This window comes from Sturnira hondurensis, unplaced genomic scaffold, assembly GCF_014824575.4.
Source record: "Sturnira hondurensis isolate 20B ecotype Veracruz unplaced genomic scaffold, ASM1482457v3 Scaffold0017436, whole genome shotgun sequence".
NCBI lineage: Eukaryota > Metazoa > Chordata > Mammalia > Chiroptera > Phyllostomidae > Sturnira > Sturnira hondurensis.
The window spans coordinates 15,949,680-15,976,831 of NW_028090067.1; the positions used below are offsets into that span (position 1 = coordinate 15,949,680).

General features: G+C 54.5%; 1 protein-coding gene across 2 annotated transcripts; it reads left to right on the forward strand.

Annotated features, from left to right (window-relative positions):
• Nucleotides 1–401: 401 nt before the first annotated feature.
• CSF2RB (colony stimulating factor 2 receptor subunit beta) lies at nt 402–27,060 on the forward strand. 2 transcript variants are annotated; one of them, XM_037068121.1, is made up of 15 exons: nt 402–669; nt 8,371–8,474; nt 8,507–8,614; nt 9,370–9,541; nt 12,399–12,589; nt 15,890–16,041; nt 16,127–16,295; nt 16,836–16,971; nt 17,132–17,289; nt 18,932–19,071; nt 20,044–20,203; nt 23,044–23,134; nt 23,356–23,413; nt 24,258–24,361; nt 25,013–27,060. In XM_037068121.1, exons 3-15 carry the CDS (start codon nt 8,539–8,541, stop codon nt 26,145–26,147), a joined length of 2,742 nt encoding a protein of 913 aa, XP_036924016.1. In that variant the 5' UTR covers nt 402–669; nt 8,371–8,474; nt 8,507–8,538; the 3' UTR covers nt 26,148–27,060. The 2 variants fall into 2 exon arrangements, with proteins under 2 accessions (XP_036924016.1, XP_036924015.1); XM_037068120.1 differs by having other exon boundaries at nt 24,258–24,357; nt 25,009–27,060.
• Nucleotides 27,061–27,152: the final 92 nt, after the last annotated feature.

Genomic DNA, 27,152 nt, shown 5'->3' on the forward strand with positions numbered 1-27,152 from the left:
GGCCTGGAACACGGAGGACTGTGGGACAGTGCGGGGAGGTGCAAGATGGAAGGACACTGGGGGGATCAAAATAATACCAACTCACCCCCGGGGGTTACTGTGGTTAGGTCCGAGCCCAGGTCTGGTTGTTCGGCATCAAACCGGGTCCTCTCAGTAGCCTTTTGGTGTTTTGGGTGCTTGTAAGTAGCAGATGGGGCTCCTAAACCTTGGCAAAGTCACAGGCGGGGAATTGGAACAAGGCCACATTCTGAGCCGTGGTGGACATGCGTCCACACGGCTCTGGGCTCTCCCCTGCTCTGGGCATTGCAGCCACCTCCCCCTGCGCCCCCCTGCTTCCTCTGCACCCCCCTGGGGCCTCTGGGAGGCTGCGTCGTGGAGGACTTGGCACTGAGCTGACAGTGTGTAGGAGTTCCCAGGGAGACAAAGTGGACATTAGCAGAAGGAATGTTTGCAAAGTCAGTTAAGACTTAGAATGAGAATCGACGTCCCGGTGTCCGCAGTTCTAAGAAGCGGGCGATCCCGCGAAAAGCCACTGATACAGAAACAGGCCTGGGCACCGCTTCCTCTTTCTGCTTCTGTTTCCCAACAGCAGCAGCATAAATAGGAAGCGTGAGAGGCGCGCAGCCGCTGAGACAGCAGCAGGAGGTTGGTCTGTCCCACCAGGGAGAGGTACGGCCCGGCTTGGGGGGCAGCCTGACAGGTGGGGTGGGGGGCAGGGGGGTGTGGGGAGACCCGGACAGAAGGCACAGGGAGAGGCTGGGGGTGTTAGGTAGGCAGGTGTGCTCTGGGGACTTGGGGACGTTGGGGTTTGACCTCTTGGAAAGACCTGAGCCTGGACTCCCAGAGCAGCTAGTGGGCGAGGAGTCAGCCCTGGTGATGGGTGCTGTGTGAAGGGCTTGGGGAGAGAACAGACCCCAATGGTGGGCTTCTACTGCCCTGGAATGGCGGGGGTGGAGAGCTCAGGACTGTGAGCCGGACACCGTGTCCCCCTCCCTCTCTGCTTTGTTTACTAAGGTGTCACTAGGTGTCACTAGGTGTTGGAGGCAATGGGAACATTTACTCTCTGCTCCGGGCTTCTATGGAAAGAGCACCATAGTCCCTGATACCCCATGGGGTTGCAAGCAGAGAGAGAGAGAGACTGGGAGCGCACAGAATGTCCATGGGACTCAGGAATGGGAGAATGTGGAGACTGGGAGGCTAAAGGGGAAACCTGGAGCCCTCTGTGCTGAGGCCCAGGGCTTGGTGCGTCTTGGGAAGCTCACTTTAGAAAATGAGAAGGAGCCAGTCTCCTACTCTCGGACATATTTTTCCTCCTCAGAGAATGTTTTTGCTATTGCACTCGCCCTGAAGTGCTGTCAGTTAGCTGGTGGGTGTTCTGTCCCCAAGCATGCCACCTGGGTGGACGGGTGGGCATCCAGGGATGTCAGCGTATACATGCAGGCGTGTGAAGGTAGATGCAGGCATGTGCCTTGGCCCTGTGGCTGGCAGGGCAGGTGTTGTGGGGTCCGAACCAGGGCAGGAGGCCACGGGGCCTCGCCACACAGCCTTTAGTGACAAGTTGCCGATGCGTGGTTTCTCCTCTTCCAAGACCCTGCTACAGTTTGCGTGACCCGATTCTGATTTTCTCTGCCTGCCACCCTTCCTGCTGCCTAGCAGTTTTAAATGAGTAAAACCTTTCCTAGGAGCTTTCGTCTCCTCTTTGTTTATTCATCAGTTTTTCTCACTCTGTGCTATATTCACCAACGCTACAGGCGAACGCAGTTAATGAGCTAATGAGCGTCTTTAACATTAAACAAGTGAATGCATGAGTAGCTGCTCTGTGAAAAATTGGAATAATCTGAAATTATGCAGCAAAAAGGACAAAGGATCGGTCATCTCTGCCCTCTAGTCCCACATCCCGCCCTCGTCATCACACACATCCTTCCATTTTCTAAGTGTAGTGTATGTAGTTTTTCTTTCTTTTTTTTAAATCCTCACCTGCAGATATGATTTTATTGATTTTAGAGAGAGAGGAAGGGAGAGAGACGGAAAGATTGATGTGAGAGAGAAACATGGATCGGTTGCCTCCCATATGTGCTGGGATCAAACCTGCAACCTAGTGTGTGCCCTGACTGGGATTCGAACCTGCCACCTTTCGGTGTATGGGATGATGCTCCAACCAACTAAGCCACCCGGCCAGGGCAGTATATAGGTTTTCCTCATACATAAATGGGATTGTTACATACACGTTGTTCTATGACTTATTTTCTCACCTAATACTGTCTTAGCAACTTTCCACAATAATACATACAGATTTGTATTACCGACACCTGGGTTGTTTTCCCACACCTGTGAAAGCGATTCTGCGGCCCAGATCCCTGGAGGCAGAATCACCGGGCAACAGGAGACTGCACGTTTAAAAATGTATACGGATCTTCTCAAACCATCCTCAAGGTAGCAGGATTAACGTATACCCACACGGTCATGCACAAAAAAGCTGATTTCTCTTTGGAAAAAGAATCTTTTAATTGGGTCCAATGTAATGGATGAAAATAATCTGGTTCTTCTTGGATTTTTTTCTCTGATTACGGGTGAAGTTGCGCGTCATCACCAAATGGACTCCTTTGATGGCGCCCACGGAAATGACTTTTGTCCCCTCTCTGATGGGCTCTGTGACTTGGACACCTTCACTTCAGAAACAAGTCAGTCTTTTGTGGATTAATAATTTATTTGCATATGTTGCAAAATATTCTTCTAGATGGTCCCTTGTCTATTTTTTTCACCATGTGTAAGATACCTTGTTTCATCTAAAAATGTGTTAATTGCTTCCAAGTCAAATCTGTGTTATTTTTTACTTAGCGCTTTCTAGATTTCATGTTCAAGCCCTAAGGTTAAAGAACTATTTGTGATGCTTTTATCATTTTAGTTTGATTTTTAGATCTTCAATCCACCTAGAATTTAGAGAGGAGGGTAATAGATAAAGTAATAGGTTAACTTAAAAAGTGATCAGCTAATTGTGGCAACGTCATCAATGACGTGTGTACAGCCCATGTGGTTTAACAATACAGAAATTTATTTTTCTCTCACATAAAAGATGTCTAAAAGTAGGCAGTTTCAGGCTGATGTGGTCGCTTCACAGTAAAAAGTCGGACGCAGGTTTCCCCTTTGCTGTTGCACGTAGCTTTCATCCTCAAGGTAACTTCATGGTCCAAAATGGCTGCTGGGACTCCGACCATCACTTCCAAGTTTCAGGCTGGAAGGAGGCAGAAAGGTAGGAGAGCAAAAATGGACCTCTCCCACCTGAGCCAACTCCCTTTAAATGATCTTTTTGGATAGTTTGTCTCAGTGGCTTAAAACGCCATCATGGCCTCCGAAAGCCCTCCTTGCTTGTTTTCCTTCCTGTATTCTATCCCATCCGTCTATTATTACCTTCCCTGTTATTTGTATAGCGAATAGAGCAAGTCTCTCATCTTCGGTTTGTTATAATTTACAATCAGCCTGTCACACCCATTAAAAATCCTGTTGAAACTTTTTTAGGAATTCTGATTGGGGCTGCATTGAGTTTAGAGATGATTTGGGAGGAGACTGCCCATGAGGGGCAGCTTCTCCTTTGTGCCTCTGACCGGGAGGGCCCTGCCGGTCTCTCTGCCTCTGATGGAGCCACAGGTTTCTAGTAGATAACCAGAAACGCTGATGACCTGTCCTTCCTCTCCTCATTCGCCGAGCTTTCTTTGTTTGTTTGTTTAGTCAGGAATGGATTTTGTACCAAATGGCTTTCGTATCAATTGCTTAGGAGCATCTATCAAGATAAACTTACCCGCTCTAGCTAGTGTGGCTCAGTTGGTTGGAGTGCCCTCACTGTAACTGAAAGGTTGTGGGTTCAATTCCCAGTCAGGGCATATACCTAGGCTGCAGGTTTGATCCCTGGTCCAGGCACTTGTGATCCCCAGTCTGGGCACAAACAAAAAGCAACCAATTGATGCTTTTCTCTCTCAAATCAATGTTCTCTCTCTCCCTTTCTCTCTCTCTTTTTCTCTCTCTAGAAACAATGAAAAAAATGTCCTCGGGTAAGAATAAAACAATTTAATAACAATAATAATAATAGAAATAAACTTATCCGTTTTTCCTCTTTACTCTGTTCATCTGTTTCTTTTTATCATGAATAGATTTTTCAGTGGCTCTCTGTCAGACTGCCCTCTGAAACTGTTATTCTCTGCAGTGAACTTGGGTTTCTTTTTTCATTTCCAGCTTTTATTCCTACCATGAAAGTTCTTCACAAGTTTGGGAATTTTGGTGTGTGTGTTTGTTTTGAGCGAGAAAGATTTGGTTTTTCTCTTCCGTGTTCTCCCTCTCCCTCCCCTCCTTCCCTCTCTGTCATCCTCCTGCCCCTGTGGTTACCTCTGACTCCGAGTGACCACACGCACGCTCTTCCAAAGCACGACAAGGTCCTCAGCAAGTTTTCACTTCTCTGCTGTCCACCCCAACCTCAAGCCAACCGCCGCATTAACATCATCTGATTTTTGAATTGAATACTGGTATCTTGTACTGATTTATTTCCCTCTATTCAGTAACAATTCTTTACTTAACCGTAAGTCTTATTGGTTTAGTTCCTCACCACCAATTCCAGTATCACATGTTTTCTTTCTTTCTTGGATTTAAAAAAAAAACATACTAGAGTAATTTTTCAGAAAAGATGTAAAACCCTTTTTTGGTCCTTACATTTTCAAAATGTTGTGGGGGTTTTTTGGCCCTTGAACTTCAAAGTAAACTTGACATTTTATGAGTCTAGGTTTAAACATATTGCCTCTCCATACTTTCAAGATAGCACTATCTATCTAGAGTTCAGAGTCACTAACTTCTTGAGAAAATCTTTCCTGTCTGACCCTTGCTGCATTAAAAATAACCTGTTTGTTTCCTTCCTTCTGGAAGCTTCTAGGATTATACTTTTATTCTTTTTTTTAAAGATTTTATTTATTTATCTTTAGAGGGGAAGGGAAGGAGAGGGGGAGAGAAATATCAATGTATGGTTGCCTCTCGTGGGTCCCCTGCCGGGAACCGGCCTACAACCCAGGCATGTGCCCTGACTGGGAATCAAACCACAATCGTCTGGTTCACAGGCCCGCGCTCAATCCACTGAGCTACACCAGGCAGGGCACGCTTTTATTCTTGGATGATTGAAAGTTCACCAGTATGTGACTGAGTATGGCACTGTTAAAAATTAATCTGGCTCTTCACTTAGTGAACTGTCATCTCCTTCAAAGCCCTGTGATGTCTTCTTCTGTTTCTAATTGTATCTATTTGGGTGCACAAGGAAACATCCCCAAACGACAGTCAGTGGTTTAACAATACAGAAATTTATTTTTCTCTCACATAAAAGATGTCTAAAAGTAGGCAGTTTCAGGCTGATGTGGTCGCTTCACAGTAAAAAGTTGGACGCAGGTTTTCCCCTTGCTGTTGCACGTAACTTTCATCCTCAAGGTAACTTCATGGTCCAAAATGGCTGCTGGGACTCCGACCATCACTTCCAAGTTTCAGGCTGGAAGGAGGCAGAAAGGTAGGAGAGCAAAAGTGGACCTCTCCCACCTGAGCCAACTCCCTTTAAATGATCTTTTTGGATAGTTTGTCCAATGTGTCCACTCACATCTCCTTGGACAACATTTAGTCATGTGACCACACCCAACAGTAAGAGACTGTAGGGAATAGTTGTTTATTCTGTGTAGCAAAAGTCCCAGATAAAACCTGAGCTTCTGTCAGCTCATTGCCTGACACTGTCCGCCATACCTGCCCTCAGTTCTCTCTGTCCTCTGCTTGTAGATGTCGGAACTCCTGGGTTTCATGGCCAGGTCTCAGCTTCCCTTGAGGGCGTTCCCTCTCCTTGCCCTTTTGCTCTGTCTTTAATATGCACCATCACAACGTGGTTGTTTATAGTGTCTGTTCTGTAATTTGGCCCGTTACTGAGGTTCTTTAAAATTATGACTGTTTTACCGCCAAATTCCAAAATCTCTGTTTGCTTGTTCTTTGCCGAGAGGCTTGTTCTTGTGAATGGCCGTAATTTCCCAGATCTCCCTGGGGGCGCAAGTTCAGACGCTTCGAAGTCGTGGTGCATTTCGGCTGTGTTTAGGCACGCCGGTAGACGTGTCTGAGAGAGTGTTGGGTGGCGGTGCAGCACCGTAGACTGGGAAACACCACCGCCGTTGATGGTGATCAAGAGCACGAACTCCAGTGCCCACCTGCTGTGGCCTTCGGTCCCAGCCTGTCTGTCACCAGGCTGTCATCGTGGAATACCTGTTTCCTCATCAATAAAGTGGGGATTCTCACAGTAACCAACGCACGGATTATTGATATCTGTAAAGCCCTCTGAACCCAGCCAGGCTCAGGCTCACAGTCAGAGTTTTCTTTTTTAGATTTTATTTATTTATTTATAAAGAGAGGGGAAGGAAGGAGAGGGAGAGAAACATCAATGTGTGAGAGATGTATTGATCAGCTGCCTCTCGCAGGCCCCCAACTGGGGCCCTGGCCCTCAACCCAGGCCTGTGCCCCGACCGGGAATGGAACCGGCGACCCTTTGGTTTCCAGGCCAGCACTCAATCCACTGAGCCACATCAGCCAGGGCTCAGTCAGCCTTTTACCACTGTTAGCCACTAACGGGAATTCTCTGTGTGTGAGCAATTTTTACACGTGTTCTTTGCTGACACTCATTTGTTTTCACCGTTTACAGTGTGAAGACAGCGACCTGCTCTCTGTGTTTTTGCTTGGGCGTGCCTTCTTCCCCTTGTTCTTTGCTTTACGGTCTAGTTATTTTTATAAAACGTAGAAAAATTTGCTTTTATGTGCTTTCTGTCAGCCTTCGTCTCTCTGATTTCTTCCGCTGCCTTTAAGTTTGCATGGTTTAAGGGTATTCAGTTCTATGGTTTGTGAGTTTAATATGCTCTGACTTCTTCCATTTAAACTTTAAAGAGGCCTGATATCCGGGGGCGGGTGTGAGAGAAGGGTCTGGGCTGATGCGCTTTATGCTGTTCCGTTATCTTAGCACTTCTTCTTATCCTGTTCCTGCATGCTGATTCACCGCCCCTCCTTCGTCAGAGAGCACGTTCTCAGGCAAAACAGACTTTGTCTCGCCTGTGGCCTTTGATCTATCGTGTGTGTATGTGTGTGTGTGTGTGTGTGTATGTGAGAGAGAGAGAGAGCGACACACTTCTTTATTTGTCAGGTCTTTCTAGTACATTTTGCTATCGCGGTAAACCTCCTCATCTTTAAATATCTCGTTGACTCTCCCCACAAATGTTTCTTTCTACCGAGTTCTTGCAAAAAAAGTTCCAGAGTTTTATAAGACTCGTGTTAACCCTTTAACTTATTTTGAGATGAATTGCTTTCTTTACATGGAGAGTCTTTCTGCCCACAATAAGACCCTAGTGAAGCACTTCCCTCGGGCCAGCGCCGGGGCAGCCTGCACAGCCTCACACTCGCCCTCCCAGGGCACCGCCCCTCCGAAGGACAGGACGGGAAGTGGGCCCTCTCTCCCCAGCTCCCAACAAGCCCACTCCTCTTTCCTGTGCCCTAATCAGCCCAACCAGTCTGTAAACATCATCGCCTTTGGTTCTCCTCATGACAACCATGTGAATGACATACGTGCTTGTGGACACTTCACAGAGGCATAGTGAGGTTCAAAGGGCCTGGGTGAGTTAGTCCAGGCCCTGGCCAGAGCGGGACGGAGCCTGTGTTGAAGGTCAAGGTGGCTGAGTACAGAGTACTGCTTTTCCCAGCAGGGTCGCTGCTGGTGTGTGAGGGTGTTCGTGTGTGTGTGTGTGTGTGTGTGTGCATGCGTGTGCACGCAGCTCCCACAACTCGAGTGAAATTTCAGGCCATCTTCCTAGGGACGGAAAGAGGAACTCCCCGGCCTCCTACTGAGAATAGGGAACTGGCGTTGAGACAGCGGTGTGGGAGGAATGCCGGGAAACAGGGCAGAGGTGGGGAGAGCACCGGTCCCGGGGGGTGTGAGTGAGTACGTGATCACACCCAAGGGAGAACGCCATGGCCCCAGCACCCGGCGACTCTCCAAGGCCGATATAGGTCAGTAGCCATGGGGCACTCAAGGCAAACCAATGCCTCCCTCTCAGGTCCCCCCCCCACCAGGGCAATGCTCAGGGGTGCCGGGTGCCCCGCCTGGTGGGAGCCCACTCCTTGAGAGGCCACAAGTGCTTCTCCCTCGTGGTCACACCCAAGGACACTGAGGCTCAGGGGAAGGGACTGTCCAGGGGGCTGGGCTGAGGCAGCAGTGGGGGCTGGAGCCCATGCATCAGGGCTACTCCTGGGTTCACCCCAAAAGTGAGCCTGAGCCCCTGGGGACACAGGCCTGGAAGGGGCAGCTTCCCAATGACGTTTCCTCCGCAGGCCTGGAGAAGCCAAGTTCTGGAGGGAGGATCACAAGAGCAGATGACAAGGGCATAGTCTGGCCCCCAACTGGGGAGAAACACAAGACTCCAGGCCAGGAGGACCTGGACCCTGCTCAGACCTGCACCTCCCTGCTCTGGACCCTGCTCATCCAGAGCTGACCCGGAGATGGCGCCGCCCTGGTGGCTGCTCTCTGTCACCCTGCTGGCTCTGTGCTGGGGGCCCAGCACGGCAGGGGCCCCAGGTGAGCCCGACACCCTACCCCTTTCCCTCCCCTCTCTGTCTCACTCCTCACTGCTGGACCCCCACATATCCCCCAGGAGGCTCCCAGGCCTCAGTCACTCTGGCCTCCCTTCCCTCCCTCCTTTCCCTCATTTCTTCTCTCTCCCTAACCTTCCCCGGTGCCCCCCACCCTGCATCCTCCCACACCCCTGCCCATTCTCTCAGGCCTCCTCTAAAGTCCATCTTGGCTTATGCTTTTTCTCTGCCCACATTTTTCAGTGTGGCATTCAAGGCCTCTGACCTCCGGGCAGGTCCTTCCAGCCTTTTCTCTGCCCCTTCTCTTGTCCCCCTTCCCCACTCTGCTCTTCTGACTGTGGCCTGACTGATGCCCACCTCCCTGGGGCCCTCCGACTGGGGGTCTTTTCCTGCTTCAGCTCCAGCAAACTTCTCCTGCTTGGAGGCCCAGCTGGGCTGCTCCTGAGGCTCATGAACCCCACTTCTCAAGGGCTCCCAGAGAACTTGGCTCTCTGGTAACTAACCGTGGGAGCCACATTCCCTTCTCCAAACATCAAGCCTGGCCGCTGACTGGCAGGAGGTCTGAGAGCAGGGTGGGCCCGTTGCCTTTCCGTGGGTTTGTGCCTCTTCTCCCAGGATGCACCCAGGGCTCCGGGAACAGAGCCTGTGCCAGATGCATGTCCCTGCCCTGGGGTGTCGGGGACACAGCAGGGGCTCAGGAAATGTGCTGGGAATGAACTAGAATACTGTGTTTCTATCCAGACAGGGGAGGGGAGAGCTATGACCCCCTCCTGGCCCCTCCCGGGCCGGGGACCATCCCGCTGCAGACCCTGCGCTGCCACAACGACTACACCCGCCGCATCGTGTGCGGGTGGGCGGACACTCAGGACGCCCAGCGGTTCGTCAACGTGACCCTCTACCGCAGGCTGAATGAGTGAGTGGCGGGGGCACGGGGGCCAAGGGCAGGGAGGGGCTGCTGTGCTGGGCTGTGTCCGCTGGGGGCTGCACAGAGGACGGAGGAGGGGAGGCCCAGGAGCTCCGCCGGGTGGCCTCCAGGCAGGGGTGCTGGCGTCTCACACCAGGGTTTCCAGGGAGAGCATCTGTGTTAATGTTGTTGCTGCTGATGGTGATAATCGTCTCTAATTTCATCACAATGCAGCGAAGTCACCCTGCACGAGTTCTGCTTTAGAGGCAGGCAGGGCAGGGGTAGACTGCCCAGCTCACAGATGAGGAAACTGAGGCTGTGGAGCTGAGGTCCCCACCTCTGCCCAACCACGTGGTGGCTGGAATCCTGTGTCAGGCCTGTGGGGGTGGGCTCCATGTGTCCCTGAGACCCTGAGACTTCCAGGTGGAGGGGTTTGTCCTTTCCCCTCAGGGCGTCTTCAGGGCCTATGCCATTTGGCCAGCTGCCTCCCACCATGCTGGGATTTGGGGACAGTCTGATTCATAGTGATAGGAATAATTAAACTGTCAGCGTCACAGGGATGGGAGGACCCCCGGGGGGGGGGGTCAGTCTGGGAAGGAGCCACTGTCACACCCACAGCATGGCCACTCAGCTCTCCTTCCATTCTCCCGGGAACTACCTTTTTTTCGCCACCCTCCCCATTACTGCCGCCACCTCCTGCCCTTGGCCATGACCGGCTTCCTCCTGTGCTGGGACGCCAGGCCCCCAGGAAGGAAGCCCCAGCCCCTGCGTGCTCTCACTGCAGGGCCACTCACCTGCTGCCACCCTGGACCCACCTGCAGGGAGGGATCTCCCTTGGTGATTCTGCAGCAAGGGTCCACCCGCCCCCTCCCCCCCAGGTCTTGCTGCTCAAGGACATCACTGCCACCANATTACTGCCGCCACCTCCTGCCCTTGGCCATGACCGGCTTCCTCCTGTGCTGGGACGCCAGGCCCCCAGGAAGGAAGCCCCAGCCCCTGCGTGCTCTCACTGCAGGGCCACTCACCTGCTGCCTCCCTGGACCCACCTGCAGGGAGGGATCTCCCTCGGTGATTCTGCAGCAAGGGTCCACCCGCCCCCTCCCCCCCAGGTCTTGCTGCTCAAGGACATCACTGCCACCATGGTCTCCTCTCTTCCCTGGGCTTTCAGTGGACCCTCCATGGGGTCATTCGCAATTGCTGAGCCAATGTGCTGGACCCCCACTTCCAGATGCCAAGAAGGGGGTGCAACTCCCGGCCACCTTTCGTCCCCATCTCCTCCCGCCAGGGCCCACTCTCTGCCTCCCTTTGTAACAACACTCCACTGGAAAGTTGTCCAAGCCGGTGTTCCCAGTGTCCTTCCAGTCAGTCTCTCCCAAACTACTGCCCCAGGATTCTGCCGCCCCCAGCAGGCCGCCCAAACCTCACCTGCTGAAGGCAGCAAAGCCCTCCACTGGGGCTCAGACTAATGGTCAGTCTGAGCCTCTCCCTTCTGGACCTGGGGGCACACCTGACTTGGACTGACCACAGGGTCTTTCTGAAGCCATTTTCTCTCCTGACTTCTGGCCACCACACTCATCCTTTGTCCTGTGTCTCCCTGACCTATCCTTTCTGTCTCCGAGTTTGCTTCCTTCTTTGGTTTTGAACTTGAAGGGAGCGATGCCCCAGGACTCAGCCCTGTAGTCCTGGATCCTGACTCAATGGCAGAGATCTAGCCTCAGGCTCTGGGTCCCTCCCTGCTCCCTCCAGCCCAGACCTCCCCCTGAGCTGCAAACCAACGGGATTGCCTGCCTCTCCACATTGTCCCTTAGAAAATGGGTGTCCTCAACCCCAAACATCCTCAACCAAATTTCTGCCCTGCTCCTCGAAGACTGCTCCAGCTCCGGTCTTGCCATCTCCCTTCACTAAATGGGGGCTCCTGGTGGCTCAAGCCCAACACTTGGAGGGTGTTTGAATCTGTCTACCACCTTTCCTTCCCCATTGGAGCATCTAACCGGTCTGCAAATTCTGTCAACTTCGTCTTCAAATAGAACATGAATCTGGCCAATGCTAACACCACCACCCTGGCTCGAACCATTTCCTATCACTCGGAATATTCCGCAAGCCTCCTAACTGCTCCTTCTGCTTCCAGTACTGCCATCCCTCCCAGCCCTAGCTATCCACAACCCAGCAGCCAGAGGAGTCCTTTCAAAGCATGTCAGAAGATGTTACTCCTTTGCTCACCATCCTCTCATCTTTCCCTCTTACAGTGAAATCCAAATTCCTTAAATTCTCTTCAGCTGGTGGCTTCCTGTCGCCTGACTCAGTTAGACTCCTAGACCTTACCACCTCCAACACACTGCTCAGTGTCTGACTGCCTAGTCGTACACCCTGCTCCCCTGAGCCTGCCCCAGGGCCTTTGCACTTCCTGCTCCCCTGAGCCTGCCCCAGGGCCTGTGCACTTCCTGCTCCCCTGAGCCTGCCCCAGGGCCTTTGCTGTTTCAAGGACCTAAAATCTCCTTTCCCCAGAATGTGTGTGGCTCCTCCCCCACCTCCTTCAAGTTTCTCCTCAGCCAGCACCTTTTCCAGGAGGCCTTTCCTGTCACCCCCGTTTCAAATTGCATTCCCCACTCCAGTGCTTCTGGGCTCCTCGCCCTCTCCTGCTGTACTTTATCACATAAAATCTCCTCGGTTTGGCACTTATTTCTTTCAGCTGTTTCATGTGCGTCTCCCTCCAGCGGGATGTCAGTTCCAGGGGCAGGATTTGTGGGTGTTTTGTTCACAGCAGGGCCCCTGGCCCAGGACAAAGCCTTGCACACGGGAATCACGATGATGCTGCGAATGAGCAGTTCTTTTTCACACTGGTCTAACCCGTGTCCTCCCCTGGCAGGAACCCCCCGCAGCCAGTGTCCTGTGAGCTCAGTGACAACATGCTCTGGTCACACTGCCCCTCTCCTCCCTGTGTGCCCAGAAGATGTGTCATTCCCTACACGCTGTTCGTCAATTCTGACAAGGACAACTTCTCATTCCAACCAGACAGGCCTCTGGGCACCCAGCTCGCCGTTACTCTGACCCAGCATGGTGAGGCCTGGGGTCACTGGCTGGGGGTGGGCCCCAGTGAGGACATCGGGCCCCAGGGGTCCAGACTGCCGGGGGCGGGCCAACAAAGGATGGAGACGCTGGCTTGGGGGTGCTCTGGTTTCTTGAGGGAAGAAGATACGGTCCCCCTACGATGAAGGTGTTGGAGCAGGAACAATGTGGGGAGCCCCGGATAAAGTGCCCCCCCCGGCCCTGGCTGCACCCCAGGGAGCCTTCCGGCATGAAGGCTTCCCTTCCAGAACCCTCTGATTCACTAAAGACCAGCTCATCCTGCCCACAGTCTGCAATAGCCCGTCCTACAGAGGAGGCCCTTCAGACCCAGAGAGTTTTTGTAACTTGTCCAGAGTGCCACCACTGAGCAGAAGTGACAATTCTGTGTCAGGCTTGCCAGGTGCTTCCTGTACGTCAGAAGGACCTCGTGACCTTCTAACTGCCCTCGCTGAGTGGCCCCCAGTGTCACACAATGGCCCAGGACAGCCCATGGTCTTCATGGTCACTTTACATAAATGGTTAGGCTTCCTTTGACCATACAATAGACAAAAATGTAACCAGGGCTTTAGTCTCATTGATTCAATTTTATTTGTGCTCAGAATGAGCCTTAAGTAAAGAGGGAGGGTCATTTTTTCTAAACCCCCCCCCCAAAGACATTTTTCCTTGCTTTTTAGAGAGATGAGGGAAGAGGATGAGAGCGTGATGGCGGGCAGCAGTGTGAGAGGGAACCACTGACTGGTTCCCTCTCACACATGCCCTGACCAGGAATCAAACCTGCAACCTTTTGGTCTACAGGGCAACACTCCAACCAGCTGAGCCACTGACCAGGGCAGAGGGTCATTTTTAAAAGTCAATGTCCACATGGCAAGACCCTTGCCAATGGCTGGCTTTTAGGAAACACTGCCTGACGTTATTTCCCAGTTACAGTAGGGTATGAAGCTGGGTGCCATTTCCTTTACCCCAATTCCCTGATGGTGAAACTGAGGCTGAGAGAGCAAGGGACTTGCCCAGAGTTACTCAGATCTGATTTCTGACTTCAGTGTCTTGATCCCAAACACGGCCGCCCTGCAGTGCGTCTTGCAAGTGTCTGATGGGAGGGGCTCAGCTGTGGCCAACTGCCTATTTCCATCCCCACAGCACAAAACTGTGTCTGGAGGAGCAGGCGGGTTAAGCCAGGAGGAATTCATTTCAAACTGTGTCTCCCAGCACGGGGTCAATGGCTGAGAAGGAGCCCCGTCCCGGGCGCTTTGCACAGGCTGGGCTGGAGAGGGAGTGCCAAGTATCATCTGCAGTGATCATGCCCTGAAGGCAGGCACAGGCCACGGGCGGAGGAGTGGTGGGTGAGGAGACCCTGGGAGGCTGAGACAGGCTTTCCAGAGGCGCCAGCTTAGCAGGGAGACCTGCAGGGTGGGTGGGAGAAGAGAGCGGGACGAGCAGGGGAAGCAGCATGTGCAAAGGCCATGAGACTCGGGAGTGCGAGGCAGGTTGGAAAACCCACTAATAACTGTCCCGAGAGCACCAGCTTCAAGAGGGCCAGACAGCGGCAGGAAGGCCAGGGGCAGTGAAGGTGGGGGCCTGGCCTGGAGGGGCCTGTGCCCTGCAGGGGCATTTATAGGTCAGAGTCTAGGTGTTGGAAAGGCATTGAAAGGGCATGACAGGGTCAGATGTGGGTGTGAAGAGGCCAGCATGGCTGGATGCACACGGTGAACGGCTCGGGGAGGAAGTGGCAGGAGGTTGGAGCTCAGAACATCGCCTGGGGTCCTAATCCCATGGAGAAATGAGGAGAATTCATCTGGGACAGGGCAAAGGGCGTGGATACGGGCGATCTAAATCAGAGCTAGGACGTGCATGCAACTCATCCCTTAATCCGTTCCTTCACGGAGTACTACATATACCAGGGAAGCAGAGAACAAGCCTGGAAGGACCCCCACCCTCGTGAAGCTTATGGCCTGGGAATGGGGAAAGTGTCACAGTGGACACCATGAAATGAGACGTTGGCCTGCTGGAAGTCAGGTCCACCTCATTTATTATGGCAATGAATCAGGGAGGTGTGAGGTGCTGGGGAGGGGCTGGGATGCACCTGACAGGCTCGGGGCCCCCACATTTGGAGATCTGGGTGTTTCACTTCCTCAGTCAGTTTCTCCATCCGTGAAATGGGCTGGTGGACTAAAACCTCTCAGGTTCGATGACTAGGCCTTCCGCTAGGCTCCCAATCAGTTCAGCTGGCAGCAGCTTCCCAGAGCCCCACGCAGAGAAGGACGCCCACTCTGTGACAGGCTGGGGGGCTGGGAGTGCAGGGGGAAACTAGGCATGCCCAGCGTGGCCGTGGGCGGAAGGGGGCGCCCTGTCTCTGCCCCTCTGGGCTGATGCTCTGCAGGCTCCGCTCTGACACGCTCTCACACACCACGTTCCTCGCCCAGCCTCGAATGGGTACTTCTTGTTCGGGCTTTCGCTGAGTCTTTGTGTTTGAAAGCCACCCCTGGGCAGCCAGACACAGAGGCTCCACAGGTCAGGGCCTTTCCTGTTGCTCGTGAAGCTGCCCGCGCGGCCCTCGAGGCCCCACAGGGGCGGGCTTACTATGGGTTGAGGGACGGGCTTCACGAGAAGGCCCTGCAGGTTGCCTGCATGTCTTCACTCGTGTCTTCGTTCACTTTGCCCCCCGAATTCACTGAGCTGCTGCATTGCTGGCCCTGGGGAGATGCACCAAGGCCCAAACCCTGCCGCCCGCCAGCTCCTCTGTCACCTGGGGAGGCAGATGGGGAAACACAAACCCAACCGTACAATTGATGATGGTGGGACTGGAAAAGGAGCAAATATTCTACCTGGTGGAGGGAATCTGAGAAGGTTCTAAAAGAGGAACTTCCCTGTTGGGAGCTGAGAGGTGCAGGACCTGGGGCAGGTGAAGAGGGGGAGCATAGAGTAATGTGAGCCACAGCGCCCTCTGCTGGGTGGGGAAGGGCACACAGCATCCTGGGAAGTGGGACCTGGAGACTGAGGGAGGCTGCATTTCCAGTTTAATTGCCAGTGCCTTGTACCAAGGCACAGCCATCTGTACAGCCTTTATTCATGGTTTCATTGAGTCCCCACGGTTTGACAGAGGAAGGGCCTGATGCCTACAGAGGGCTGGGGGTCTCGTCCGAGGTCAGTCAGCCGGGGGTGGGGGGTGGGGGGCGCAGAAGGAGTCCAGCGCTCCTCCCAGAAACCCAGGCTGTCCACACAAAGATCACCCAGGGCCTTGACCACCCTACCACTGCCCAGTCCCTCACAGTCCCTTGCCCTCCTCTCCCTCAGTGCAGCCCCCAGCGCCCACGGACCTCCGCATCACTGCTGCCACAGACCATTTCCAGCTGACCTGGAGTGTGGCCCTTGGGGGTTCCCAGGGCCAGTGGCTGTCAGACCTGGAATTTGAGGTGGTCTACAGGCGGCTTCAGGACTCCTGGGAGGTAGGGACCCTGGCCAGCTTGGCCCTGAACCCACAGGGACTCGGCCCAGCCAGCAGCTGCTCTAACAGCCCCTCTCTCTCTGCAGGATGCCTCCAGCCTCTACACCACCTCCCCGCAGGCTGATCTGGGGCCAGAGCACCTCCTGCCCAGCAGCACCTACGTGGCCCGAGTGCGCACCCGGCTGGGCCAGGGCTCCAGGCTCTCCGGGAGGCCCAGCCCGTGGAGCTCAGAGGTTCGCTGGGACTCCCAGCCAGGTAAGGGGATGAGGGGAGGTGCTATCCCTCTGCAGGGAGGGTGGCTCATTGGGCTCCTGGGCAGAAGGAGTCCAGTGGTCCACATTTTGGGCTCCGCACACCTATGCAGGGTGTTGAGATGCCTCCCTAGGCCCACCGGCCCCAAGCAGCTCTGCAGGGGCAGCCCAGCAGCCTGCTCACTCAGGACCCTGGTGTCTTCACACCGTCTGCTTTGTAATCATGACACTGGGGTCACTGTGTCATTCTGAGTGGTAGTGTTCGCATGAGAGCTGCACCGTGGACAGACAGAACACCATTCCTTCGAAAATCTCCAGACCCCAACACTAGACTCTGTCCCCACTCCCACAGTGGCGGAGGGGCTGAGGGTTCACAGAATTCACTCTCTGTCCTGTGGGCCCACAGCTGGCAGGTTCAGGCTGAAGTCTAACCCATGGCCTTTTGGGCCCCAAAGCCCACAAGCTCCCTGGGGTGAGCCCCACGGTGGGCAGATGGATAGGGCTCGGAAAGGAGGGCGTGAGTGAGGAACTGTCTCCCCTCCAGGGGACAAGGCCCAGCCCCAGAACCTCCAGTGCGTCTTTGACGGGGGCACCGTGCTCAGCTGCTCATGGGAAGTGAGGTCCGAGGTGACCGGCTCCATCACCTTCACCCTCTTCTACAAGTCTGGCCCGGATGCAGAGTGAGTGTCCCCTTCCTCCATCCCCTCCCCTCCTCCAGGCCCTGCCTCTCCAGGCCACCTCCTCCCCTGGGTGCCCAGCAGTAGCCACAGCTTGTCCAGAGGTCCCGCCCCTCCCGTGGTCCCTGCCTCCTCCTGCGCTCACTGCCGCCTTGACTCTCAGGGAGAAGGAGTGCCCCTCAGTGCTGAAGGAGGGGGTCCGTGGCCACTACACCCTGTACCGGTGCCTGGTCCCTGTGGCCCACCCCCAGAACCACAGCCAGTACCTCATCTCTGTTCGGCCGAAGGTGGAAGAGAAGTGTATAAAGAGCTCTGAGAACAGTGAGTTTGCCCTCAGCCTTCCAGCGAGGGACGAGGGGGTCTGGGGACAGCTGTGTGTGTTGTGGATGTAACCTGCATAAACTCAGGGCTCCTTGTGTCCCCGTCTCTACGTTCATTGTTTTGAAGAAACTCGGTCCAGTGAGTAAAGTGAACAAAGCTCCTTAGAATCTCCTCTTTAGGTTCTCAGGAAGCATTAATACAACAAGGCCCTGGCTGATGTGGCTCAGTGGATTGAGCGCCGGCCTCAAACCCAAGGGTCACTGGCTCGATTCCTGTCAGGGCGCATGTCTGGGTTGCAGGCCAGGTCCCCAGTAGCGGGTGTGCATGAGGCAACTGATCCATCTCTCACACATCAGTGTTTCTCTCCCTTCCTTCCCTTCTCTCTAAAAATAAATAAATATTAAAAAATAATGACAATGGCAACTAACATGTAGGAAGGTTCACTGACCTTCCCCGGGGGGACTTCTCCAATGCCCTTTCCTGGATTCCTTTGAGCTCTGCTTCCCTCTCCAAGGCAGGCGCTGAATCTCCAGCTCTCAGCCCCGCCTCCGGCTCTTCCCACCAAACTTTTCTTTTCATACCCCAGTTGGGTTTTCTGCCCCACGTTTCCGGAGTCCTCCTCCACACATCCTTTCAGGATTCACTGCCTCACGTGGGGGTTGGGGTGGGGGCAAATCAGCTGACACTCCTTGCGGGTTAATAGCCCTGGTTCCTGTTACGCCGAGAGTGCCGGGCAAAGGAACCCCCACATTGTCTGAGGACGACCGAGGTCTCCCACCCACCTCCAGGCCGGAGCCCACTTGTCCCGGTCGCTGGGGTTAGGATCCACCACTTGCTCACTGGGGATCGGCCAGGCTACAACCTTGACCTCTGCCCCTCACTAGCTGCCTGTCCTTGACAAGTGACTCAGTGTTCTGGGGCTCAGCTTCTCTGTCTGCAAAATGTGGTGCGTTACTAGCACCGACCCAGAGGGTTGCTGTTAGATGAGGGAACTGATTCACGTGGGATGAGCGTGTCTAAGTGTCTCAAACACTACACGGCTCTACAACAGAACCGATTATAGTGATCTTAGTTTTACTTAAGTATGACAAGTACCGTATTTTCCCATGTCTAATGCACATGTTTTGGGCCCAAATTTTCAGGGAAAAAAACCTTTCATTTTAATTTTTTTAATTCGATTTTCATTTACATTTAAAAATAAACCTGATTGTTGTATTCCAGGGTATTATTTTGCACACGGATATCGTTATTGCTTTCTAGAATCACACTTTTGATGCATAAGCATAAATAAAAGAACTGAAAACATTTATATGGATACAGAATTAGTACTACCCACATATAACGTGCATCCTTATTTTTCCCTCAAAAAGTTGGGTTAAAAAAAAAAGTGTGCGCTATATACAGCAAAATACGGTAACCTGTGCTGTGGGTCCCCTCACCACAAAACAAGGGAGACGCCAGGCATCAGCCAAGAACAGGGTTGCTCAGGTCAAACCGGGTGAGATGGTGACAGTGACCCTGCGGTGGGCGGAGCCTGAGGTCCGGGCCCCTGGAGACAGCACCTGGGATCAACACAGAAGGCAAGGGACGTCCCCTGGGAGGAACACAGGCACAACATTCCCTAAAAGTTTCCTCCCCCCAGTCCAGATGGCGCCCCCGATGCTCAGTGTGGCCAAGGGCAGAGATGGCCATGTTCTGCGCTGGGAAGTGGAGAAGATGTCCTTCTCACACATCTTGCACACCTTCCAAGTCCAGTACAAGAAAGCTTCGGTCTCCTGGCAGGTACGGGCATGTGCCCTGAAGGGGCCTGTGGTGGCAGGTGGGGGCAGGGGCCCGTGTGACACCGGCCTGGGAAGGTGCCACCAGTCAGAGGCCTGGCTCCTGCAGGTGACAAGACAGAAGAAGCCACTGGCACTTGGTGGTCACGACCCTGGGCGATCAGTGGCTCACTGTCTCATCCCTTGGAGTGAGATTCAGAGAGATGATGGGACTTGGTCGATGTTGACCCAGGAGGCCCTGAATGTCAAAGCAAGCACAGATCCAGGCAGGGAGGGCTAGAGGTGCTGGGTGAATAGTTCTCCAAGTCAGGAAGGGGGCATTCCTTCAGAGGAGTCCCACCGGACAGGAATGCACAGCCTCTCAGAGCACAGCTGCCCGTGTTGTGGCAGGCAGGGCCCCGCCCAGGGTGAGGTCGAGGGTCCCAAACCCCCAGCCCCCCACAGCCCCTCCATCCACTCGCAGAGCCTGAGGCTCCACAGAGGGCAGACCAGAAACCTCAGGGCAACTGCAAACAGAGAAACAGGCCAGGAGGATGGGTCAGTGGTGGATCTGGGACTAGGCCCCGGGCTCCTGAACCCCTGTCTTAGATTGAGACTCTAGTCACCCTGCATGGCAGTCTGGGGAGGTCACAGATGGGGTCCAGGCTGCCCCTGAGGAGCTGGGAAATTGAGGGGTCTCAAGATGAGGATGGAACAGGGTGACCCCCGTAGGGTTTCTGGGCCTTGGTGTCATCATATGTCACAGGGGCCCATTGCAAGACATGTGGCCCCTGGTCCCATCGGGAGCGCTCCCTGTCTCTGGAAGCAAAGGAGGGTCCCTCCCAGTGGGGGTGTCCTGCCTCAGACCTGGGGAGTGTGACCCCAGCAGGGGGCTGACAGGCAGCAGAGACTGGGGTCCTGAGGTGGGAGGGGTGTGCAGCCACGCCCATGAGCCCAGAAGTTGCCTCACACCCCTGCGACACGCGTGCACCCCCAGGAGAGCAAGACGGAGCGCCTGCCGAACACCCGCGTCATGCTGCTGCCGCCCCTGGAGCCCTCCTCGACGTACCAGGCGAGAGTGAGGGTCAAGCCTGACAGTGGCTACAACGGGATCTGGAGCGAGTGGAGCGCCGAGTGCTCCTGGGACACTGACTGGGGTACGTCTCCCCGCGCCCACCGTCCTCTCCTGCCATAGCCCGGCTCCGGTGACACACAGCAGTGATCAGGATGCAGGGCTGTGACCCCCACCCTGCCTGAGCGCCCTTCGCTCCTGTGTGTCACCAACCAGTGCACAGGTGCACCTGGGGTGCACCGCAGACGGCCGTGAGGTCCTGATATTCAGTATCATTTTGTGTTAACCTCAGATGTACAGAGTGGCAGTTAGGCAATGACAGGCTTGACAGAGTGCCCCGCCCCCGATATTTCTGGCACATGCACCGAAGGCAGTCATTACAATGTTAAGGACTATATTCCCTATTTTGTGCTTACATCCCTGTGACGATTTTGCAACTACGGATTTCTGCTTCTCAATCCCTTCACCTTTTCACCCAGTCCTCCACCCCCTTCCCTCCAGTACCCATCAGCCTGTTGTCCGTAACTACGAGTCGGCTTCTATTTTGTTTGTTTTGTTCTTTAGAGTCCACTCGTAGGTGGAATTATATGGTTCTGTCGTTGTCTTTCTCCGTTTGATGTTTTTCACTCAGGATAATACATTCTGTGTCTATCCGTGCTGTCAAAAATGGTGAGTTCTTTCTCTTTTTAAGGCTGAGTAATATTTCATTATATATATATATATATACATATATATATATATATATATATACACACACACACAAACCCACTTTTCTTTACCATGTTTTCTGTACCTACTTGTTTATTGATGGGCACTTGTGTTGCTTTCATAGCTTGGCTGTTATAAGTAGAGTTGCAGTGAACCTAGGGAAGCGTAGATTCTTTCAAATCGGTGTTTCGGGTTTCTTTGGATATTCGCCCAGAAGGGGGGTTGCTGAGTCATAGGCAGCTCCACTTTTACTTTTTGGAGGAAGCTGCATACTGCTTCCCACAGCGGCTGCACCAGTCTGCGTTCCCACCACCCGTGCACAAGGGCTCCATTTTCTCTAGGCCCTCACCAATACTTGTTGGGTGTTTTTAAAAAATTTATTCATGATGGCCATTCTGACAGGTGTGAGGTGATATCTCACTGTGGTTTTAATTTGCATTTCTCTGATGAGTAGTGAAGTTGAGCATCTTTTCACATGTGTATTAGGCTATCTTGTATCCTCTTTGAAGAAGCGCCTATTCAGGCCCTCTGTCCACCACCCCCCCTCCACTTTTTAAAAGATGTTATTTATTTATTTTCGGAGAGAGGGGAAGGAAGGGAGGAAAAGAGGGAGGGACACATCGATGTGAGAGAGAAGCATTGATCAGTTGCCTCTGGCATGCGTGCCACGGGCGGACCAATCCCACTACGTGCCCTGACCGGGAATGGAACTGCAGACCTTTCACTGGGTGGGACAACACCCAGCCAACTGACCCGCGCTGGTCAGGGCCTCGTCCACTTTTTAACTGGATTGGCGTATTTTTATTATTGTGTTGAGTTATCTGTGTTCTTTATAAAATACGAGTATGCTGTATGAAAATATGAATATTTACAAAATAGGAATATGAATATGAAGATATGAATATTCATAGGATGTATCATTGGGGAGTACTTTCTTCCATTCAGCGGCCTTTTTCCACTTTGTTGGTGGTTTTCTTTGCTATGTAAAATCTTTCTCATTTGATATAGGCTCATTTGTTTATTTTTTCTTTTGTTTTCCTTAGCCAAGGAAACACATCAGAAAAAATATTGCTAAGAGAAATGTCAGCGATTTTACTGCCTATGTTTTCTTCTAGGAGTTGTATGGTTTTGGGTCTGACATTTAAGTCTTTAATCCATTTAGAGTTTATTCTTGTATAGGGTGTAAGAAGGTGGTCTAGTTTCTTTCCTTTTCTGTTTTCTTTTTATTTTTTTTTTGCATGTATCTGTCCAATTTTCTCAACACCATTTTCTGAATAGAGTCTTTACCACATCGTATGTTCTTGCTTCCTTTGTCAAATATTAATTGAACATATAGGCATGGGTTTATTTCTGGGCTCTCTCTTCAGTTTCATTGATCTATGTGGCCTTGTTTTATGTCAGTACCATGCTGTTTTGATTCCTGTAGTTTTGTAGTATCATTTGACATCAGGTTAAGAGATACCTCCAACTTTGCTCCTTTTTTCTCAAGATCATTGTGGCTATTCACTGTGGCTGATCACTGTGGTTCTGTGAAAAATGCATTGGTATTTGGACAGGAACTGCATTGGCTTTATTGACTCCTTGGGGTAGTGAGGACTTTTTACCAATGTCAACTCTTCCTCTCCTAGGACATGGTATCTGCTCCGCCTCATCTGTATCTTCTTCTACTTCTTTCTTCAATGTCTTCCAGGCACAGAACTTTCACCTCCTTGGTTAAATTTATTCCTAGGCATTTTATTTTTCTACATTGTTTTTAAGACATAACACCATTGCACACACGACAGAGTATAGGGTAAAATACAACATGTTTATGCCCTTGGGAAACCAAAACATTTGCGTGACTTACTTAATTGCAGAATTTGCTTTATTGTCGTGATCTGAAACCACACTTGTGGTATCTCCAGGGTGCGCCTACACACGACCCTCTCCGGGCCGCCCCCCCTGGTTTCTACGGGCCACAGTCACCCCCGCCCCCACCCCAGGCACCTCCTGCTACTGGAAAAGATCTATCCTCTTGTGTCCTCTTTAGCACCGAAATGGTGGTGGTGGGGCAGGGGTGGGTGCAGAACAGTGCCCCCTCCTTAGCCTGTGTCTGCCCCTTCTTCTCCACCCTGTACTCCACCGGCACTGGCCTGGCCCCACCCGCCCCACCCCCGAGCCCCCAGCCTTTCTGCCCGCAGGAGCTAATGCTCCTTTTCTTTCCTGGCTACCCGGAAGTGCTGCCCACGTGGGGCCTGGCCTTCATCCTAGTCTTCACCACCCTCACCTTACTCCCGGTCCTGCGCTTCTGTGGCCTGTATTGGTACAGGTAAGGGGCCTCCATGACGGGTGGGGGTAGGCACACCCAAGACCCCCGGGGCCGCAGTGATCCCCTGGCTGATTGCTCCAGTCTCTGCTCAGCCCCCCACTCCCTGCGGGTTCTTGGACAAATCTTGCCCTCTCCTTGGGCCTCAGTTTCCCCTCTGAATGTGAGCATGGGCAGCTGCCCTGAGGTCTCTGGTGGCTCTCACCTCCCTGCTGTCTTTCCAGGCTGAACCGGAAGTGGGAGGAGAAAATCCCCAACCCCAGTAAGAGCCACCTGTTCCAGGTAGGACCTGCCACGAGGGCGGCTGGAGTGGGGAGGGCTCCTCTGGGCCGGTGCCCATGTACTGCACCATTCCTCCTTCCCTTCTGGCGGGGGGGCTTTGAAAGTGGGGCATAGGTGGCCAGGAGGAGGCTGGAAAGCTCTAGGAGCAAGGCCAGCACCTGCAAGTTCATTTCTGAAGACCCCTGAGCCCCCCAGATACACAGGTGCCCTGCCTTCAGGGGCCCACATGGAGCAGGGGAGAGCTGAGTATGGGGATGCTGGGAGGACAAAGGTGGGCCCAGGAAGGGGCTAGTTTTACCGAGGGTGGGTGGGAGGCAGAGTGGCTCCCCAAGGACAGGACAGCAGAGCTGAGCTTTGAGGGATCTGAGTGGTGCCAGGTGGGAAGGTCACTGTAGGCAGAAGGCATGTGGGGCAAGAGATGGGGCCAAGTCATGAGGGACGGAGGTGGGGAGATGGCGAGGCTGGGGGCGCATCGCAGGAGGCCGAGAGGACCACAGAGCAGAGGGGCCCCTCGGTCGGGCAGGGCCAGCTCTGCGTAGGGGCGTCTCTGCGAGGCCAGTGTGGGCGGTCTAAGGTGTGAGCACAGAGGCAGCAACCCCCCAGATGAGCAGCCTCGCCCGAACAGGGACCCTGTCCTTCAGTGCTGGAGTGGAGGGCCCCAGCGAGGTCCTGGCCAGTCTCTGGCCTCTCATCCCAGTGTCAGAAGGCCATGTCTGGTCCTGACCATGCTGAGATTTCTCCCATGTCTGAGGGCTCCGTGAATGCCCCGTCACCCCACAGCCGTCCCCCACCCTCACCATCTTGAGGCTCCACCCCCAGAGGTGCAAATGTCCTTCTCTTCCAGAACGGGAGTGCGGGGCTCCGGCTCCCAGACAGCATGTGCATCCTCACCAGCAGGAGCCCCTCACACAGGGGGCCATGGGACAGCCCCTTCCCTGGGCCGGAGGGGTGAGTGTCTGGGCCTGGAAACTCCGGAAGGTGGGAGGGTGGCCCCAGCGCTCACCTCGGAGGCTCAGAGGGGTTGCCCTCTGGCCTGCAGCTCAGTGGGAAGCAAGGGGCCTCCCTGCTGGGTGGCTGGAAGAACTTCCTGATGCCTAGGCTCGCAGCAGCCATAGCTCAGGTCTGAGAATAAGCTCTCCGTGCCCTGCTCCCCACACGGCTCGGCCCCGTGGGGTGGCCAAGGAGCTGCGAATCCTTCTGGTCAGCACCTGCACCGCCAGCTCTCCACTTCCCTCAGGAGAGGGTGCTGCATGCCAGGGAGGAGGAGCGTGGGAAGGACTGGGCCAACACAGGCTGGGCGCTGGCCTGGGCCCTGGTGGGGGCACATCAGGGAACAGTGGGGAGAGCGGCGCAGCGGAGAGAGGAAGCCATGGATCAAGAGCACAGAGGCTTCGGGGCCGGATCCACAGGGAGACGGAAGGATCATCCGGTTTTCTGGGTTCTGCCCCTGATGCCCCACAGCCCCAGCCCTGCTCTGGGCTCTCTGTGAACCCTGATGATCCCAGACCTTCGGGTGCCCCGGCCCCCACAGCCCCTCCTGCGTGAACCTCAGTTCTGCCCAGAGCAGACCCAACATCTCCACACCTGTTTCTCCCACAGGGCGTCCCCTGTGGACTGCATGCACAGCGAGGTGTCACATCTTACAATAGAGGACCCTAACCGTGCCCTGGACTCACCACCTGAGCCTAAAACCACCCTGGCCACCTCAGACCTGCCCGCGGAGCTACCCCCAAGCCCCCAGCCCTGCCTGCCAGCCACCTCAAGCAGGCTTGAGAAGAAAGTTTCTGGCTTTGACTTCAATGGCCCCTACCTGGGCCCACCCCACAGCCTGTCCCTGCCAGAGCTTGTGGGCCCGGAGGGGCTCCCACAGACAGGCGTGAGCCCTGAGCCGCCATCCTCAGGCTCGCTGGAGTACATGTGCCTGCCCGAAGGGGAGCAGGTGCAGCTGGTCCCGCTGGCCCAGGTGCTGGGACGGGGCCAGGCCAGGGGAGCAGAGAGAAGGCCCTGCCCTGGGGCCGAGGAGGCGAGCCCCTCCCTGGAGGCAGGGACAGACACTGCCCCCTCTGCACCTGTACTCACGCTCACAATGCGGGGTCAGGGCATGATGGATGGCCCCACGGCTCTGGCTAGTGGGGCTCGGGGCCCCGAGAGCAGCACTGTGGTCTCTGATTACGTCAGCACTGCAGACCTGGCACTCACCCCGTCCCCAGGGGCGCCAGCTGCCCCCTGGGTGCCCCCTCTGGGCCTCCCCTCAGACCAGAACCACAGCCTCCCTCCTGGACTGGCCAGCCGGCCACCTGAAGCCTCGGCCCCCGTGACATCAGTGTTTGACAGCTATGTGGAGCTCCCTTCGGCCATGGGCCAGCCCCCTAAGCTCCCTCTGGGCAGTCCTGCCCCTCCCGTAGCCAGCAGACCCATCCTGAGCCCCAAGGAGCCCCGGGTAGAGCTGACCCCGGTCTCCCCACACCCCGAGGGCCTCCTGGTCCTGCAGCAGGTGGGCGACTACTGCTTCCTCCCTGGTGTCGGGTCCGGTGCACTCTCACCCCAAAGTAAGTCCCCTCCTCCCGAACCCTGTCCTGAGATCGGGGACCTGGACCAGGTGTTCCAGGTCAAGAAGCCTCCGCATCAGTCTGTTCCCCAGGTGCCTGCCATTCAGCTCTTCAAAGCCCTGAAGCAGCAGGACTACCTGTCGCTGCCGCCCTGGGACGTCGGCAGGCCTGGGGAGGTGTGCTGACCCCTGCGGCCCCCAGGGGGATGCGTGGAAGCGGTGTCTGCCTTTCCTCCTGCCTGCCTGCCTCTTGCCAGCCTCGGGTTTTTTCCGCCCTCATTTCTACAAAGCCACAGAAAGGAGACCAGAAAAATGAGTGAACCACCTAACTTCTCCCTTGGCCTTTAGCAAGGTCAAGCTTCTCTCTCCCCCTGCACCCCTCCACTGTCCCACTGACACACACAGGCACACACACACGGTTTTCTTTCAAGTTCGCCTATTTTTAGGCTCTGAATTATTAGAACATTCCGTACACACTCATTTCATGGGCCCTCATTTTCTTTATTACCAGGCTTTTGCTCATTTCTTCTTTCTCTTTTCTCTGCTTTATTATTAGAGTGAGTTTGAGGCCCCAGCTAAGCATGTTCTGAGAGGGCACGGCTCAGTCAGAGCCTATTCTGAGGCAGGCGTGACTGGCTGGGTAGGAAGCCCTGTGTCCGCAGCCTGTTTCCAGCAGGTGCGAATGCCAGACTCCAGGCCAGGTGCAGGGGGGTGGGCACATGGGAGCAGGGGGGCCTTGAGGGCTGGGGGCTTGGCTGAGCAGCCCAGGACTGCACCTGCCTTCCACCTGCCTTCGTCAGGCACTGCAGCCCCAGATGTGGTGGCCAAGCCCCAGTCTGTGACTCCAAGCAATGGGTGTGGTAAGGGGGCGTGCATAGGAAGAACCATTCTGAGCTTGTGGGAAGCTGGGCAGGTCTCAGCTAAGTGGCAGGGAGGGTTGGGGCCACAGGACCCGCACTGGGGGTGGCCACCAACCTGTGCAGTGGGCCATACTGCTTCCTGGCGGACTTCCGGCACCCAGGCTGGTGGGGCCAGAAAAGTCAGGAGGAGAGGGGTGTCCAGACCCCACGTCTGCTGTGGGCAAGTTGGAAGAACTGCTCAGCGGGGGTTATAGTCCAAACTGCTCGGCCACCCTTTTTGCTGAAAGGCCTGCAACGCCCATGGCCACAGCCAAATTCAAGGGCCTTTGGC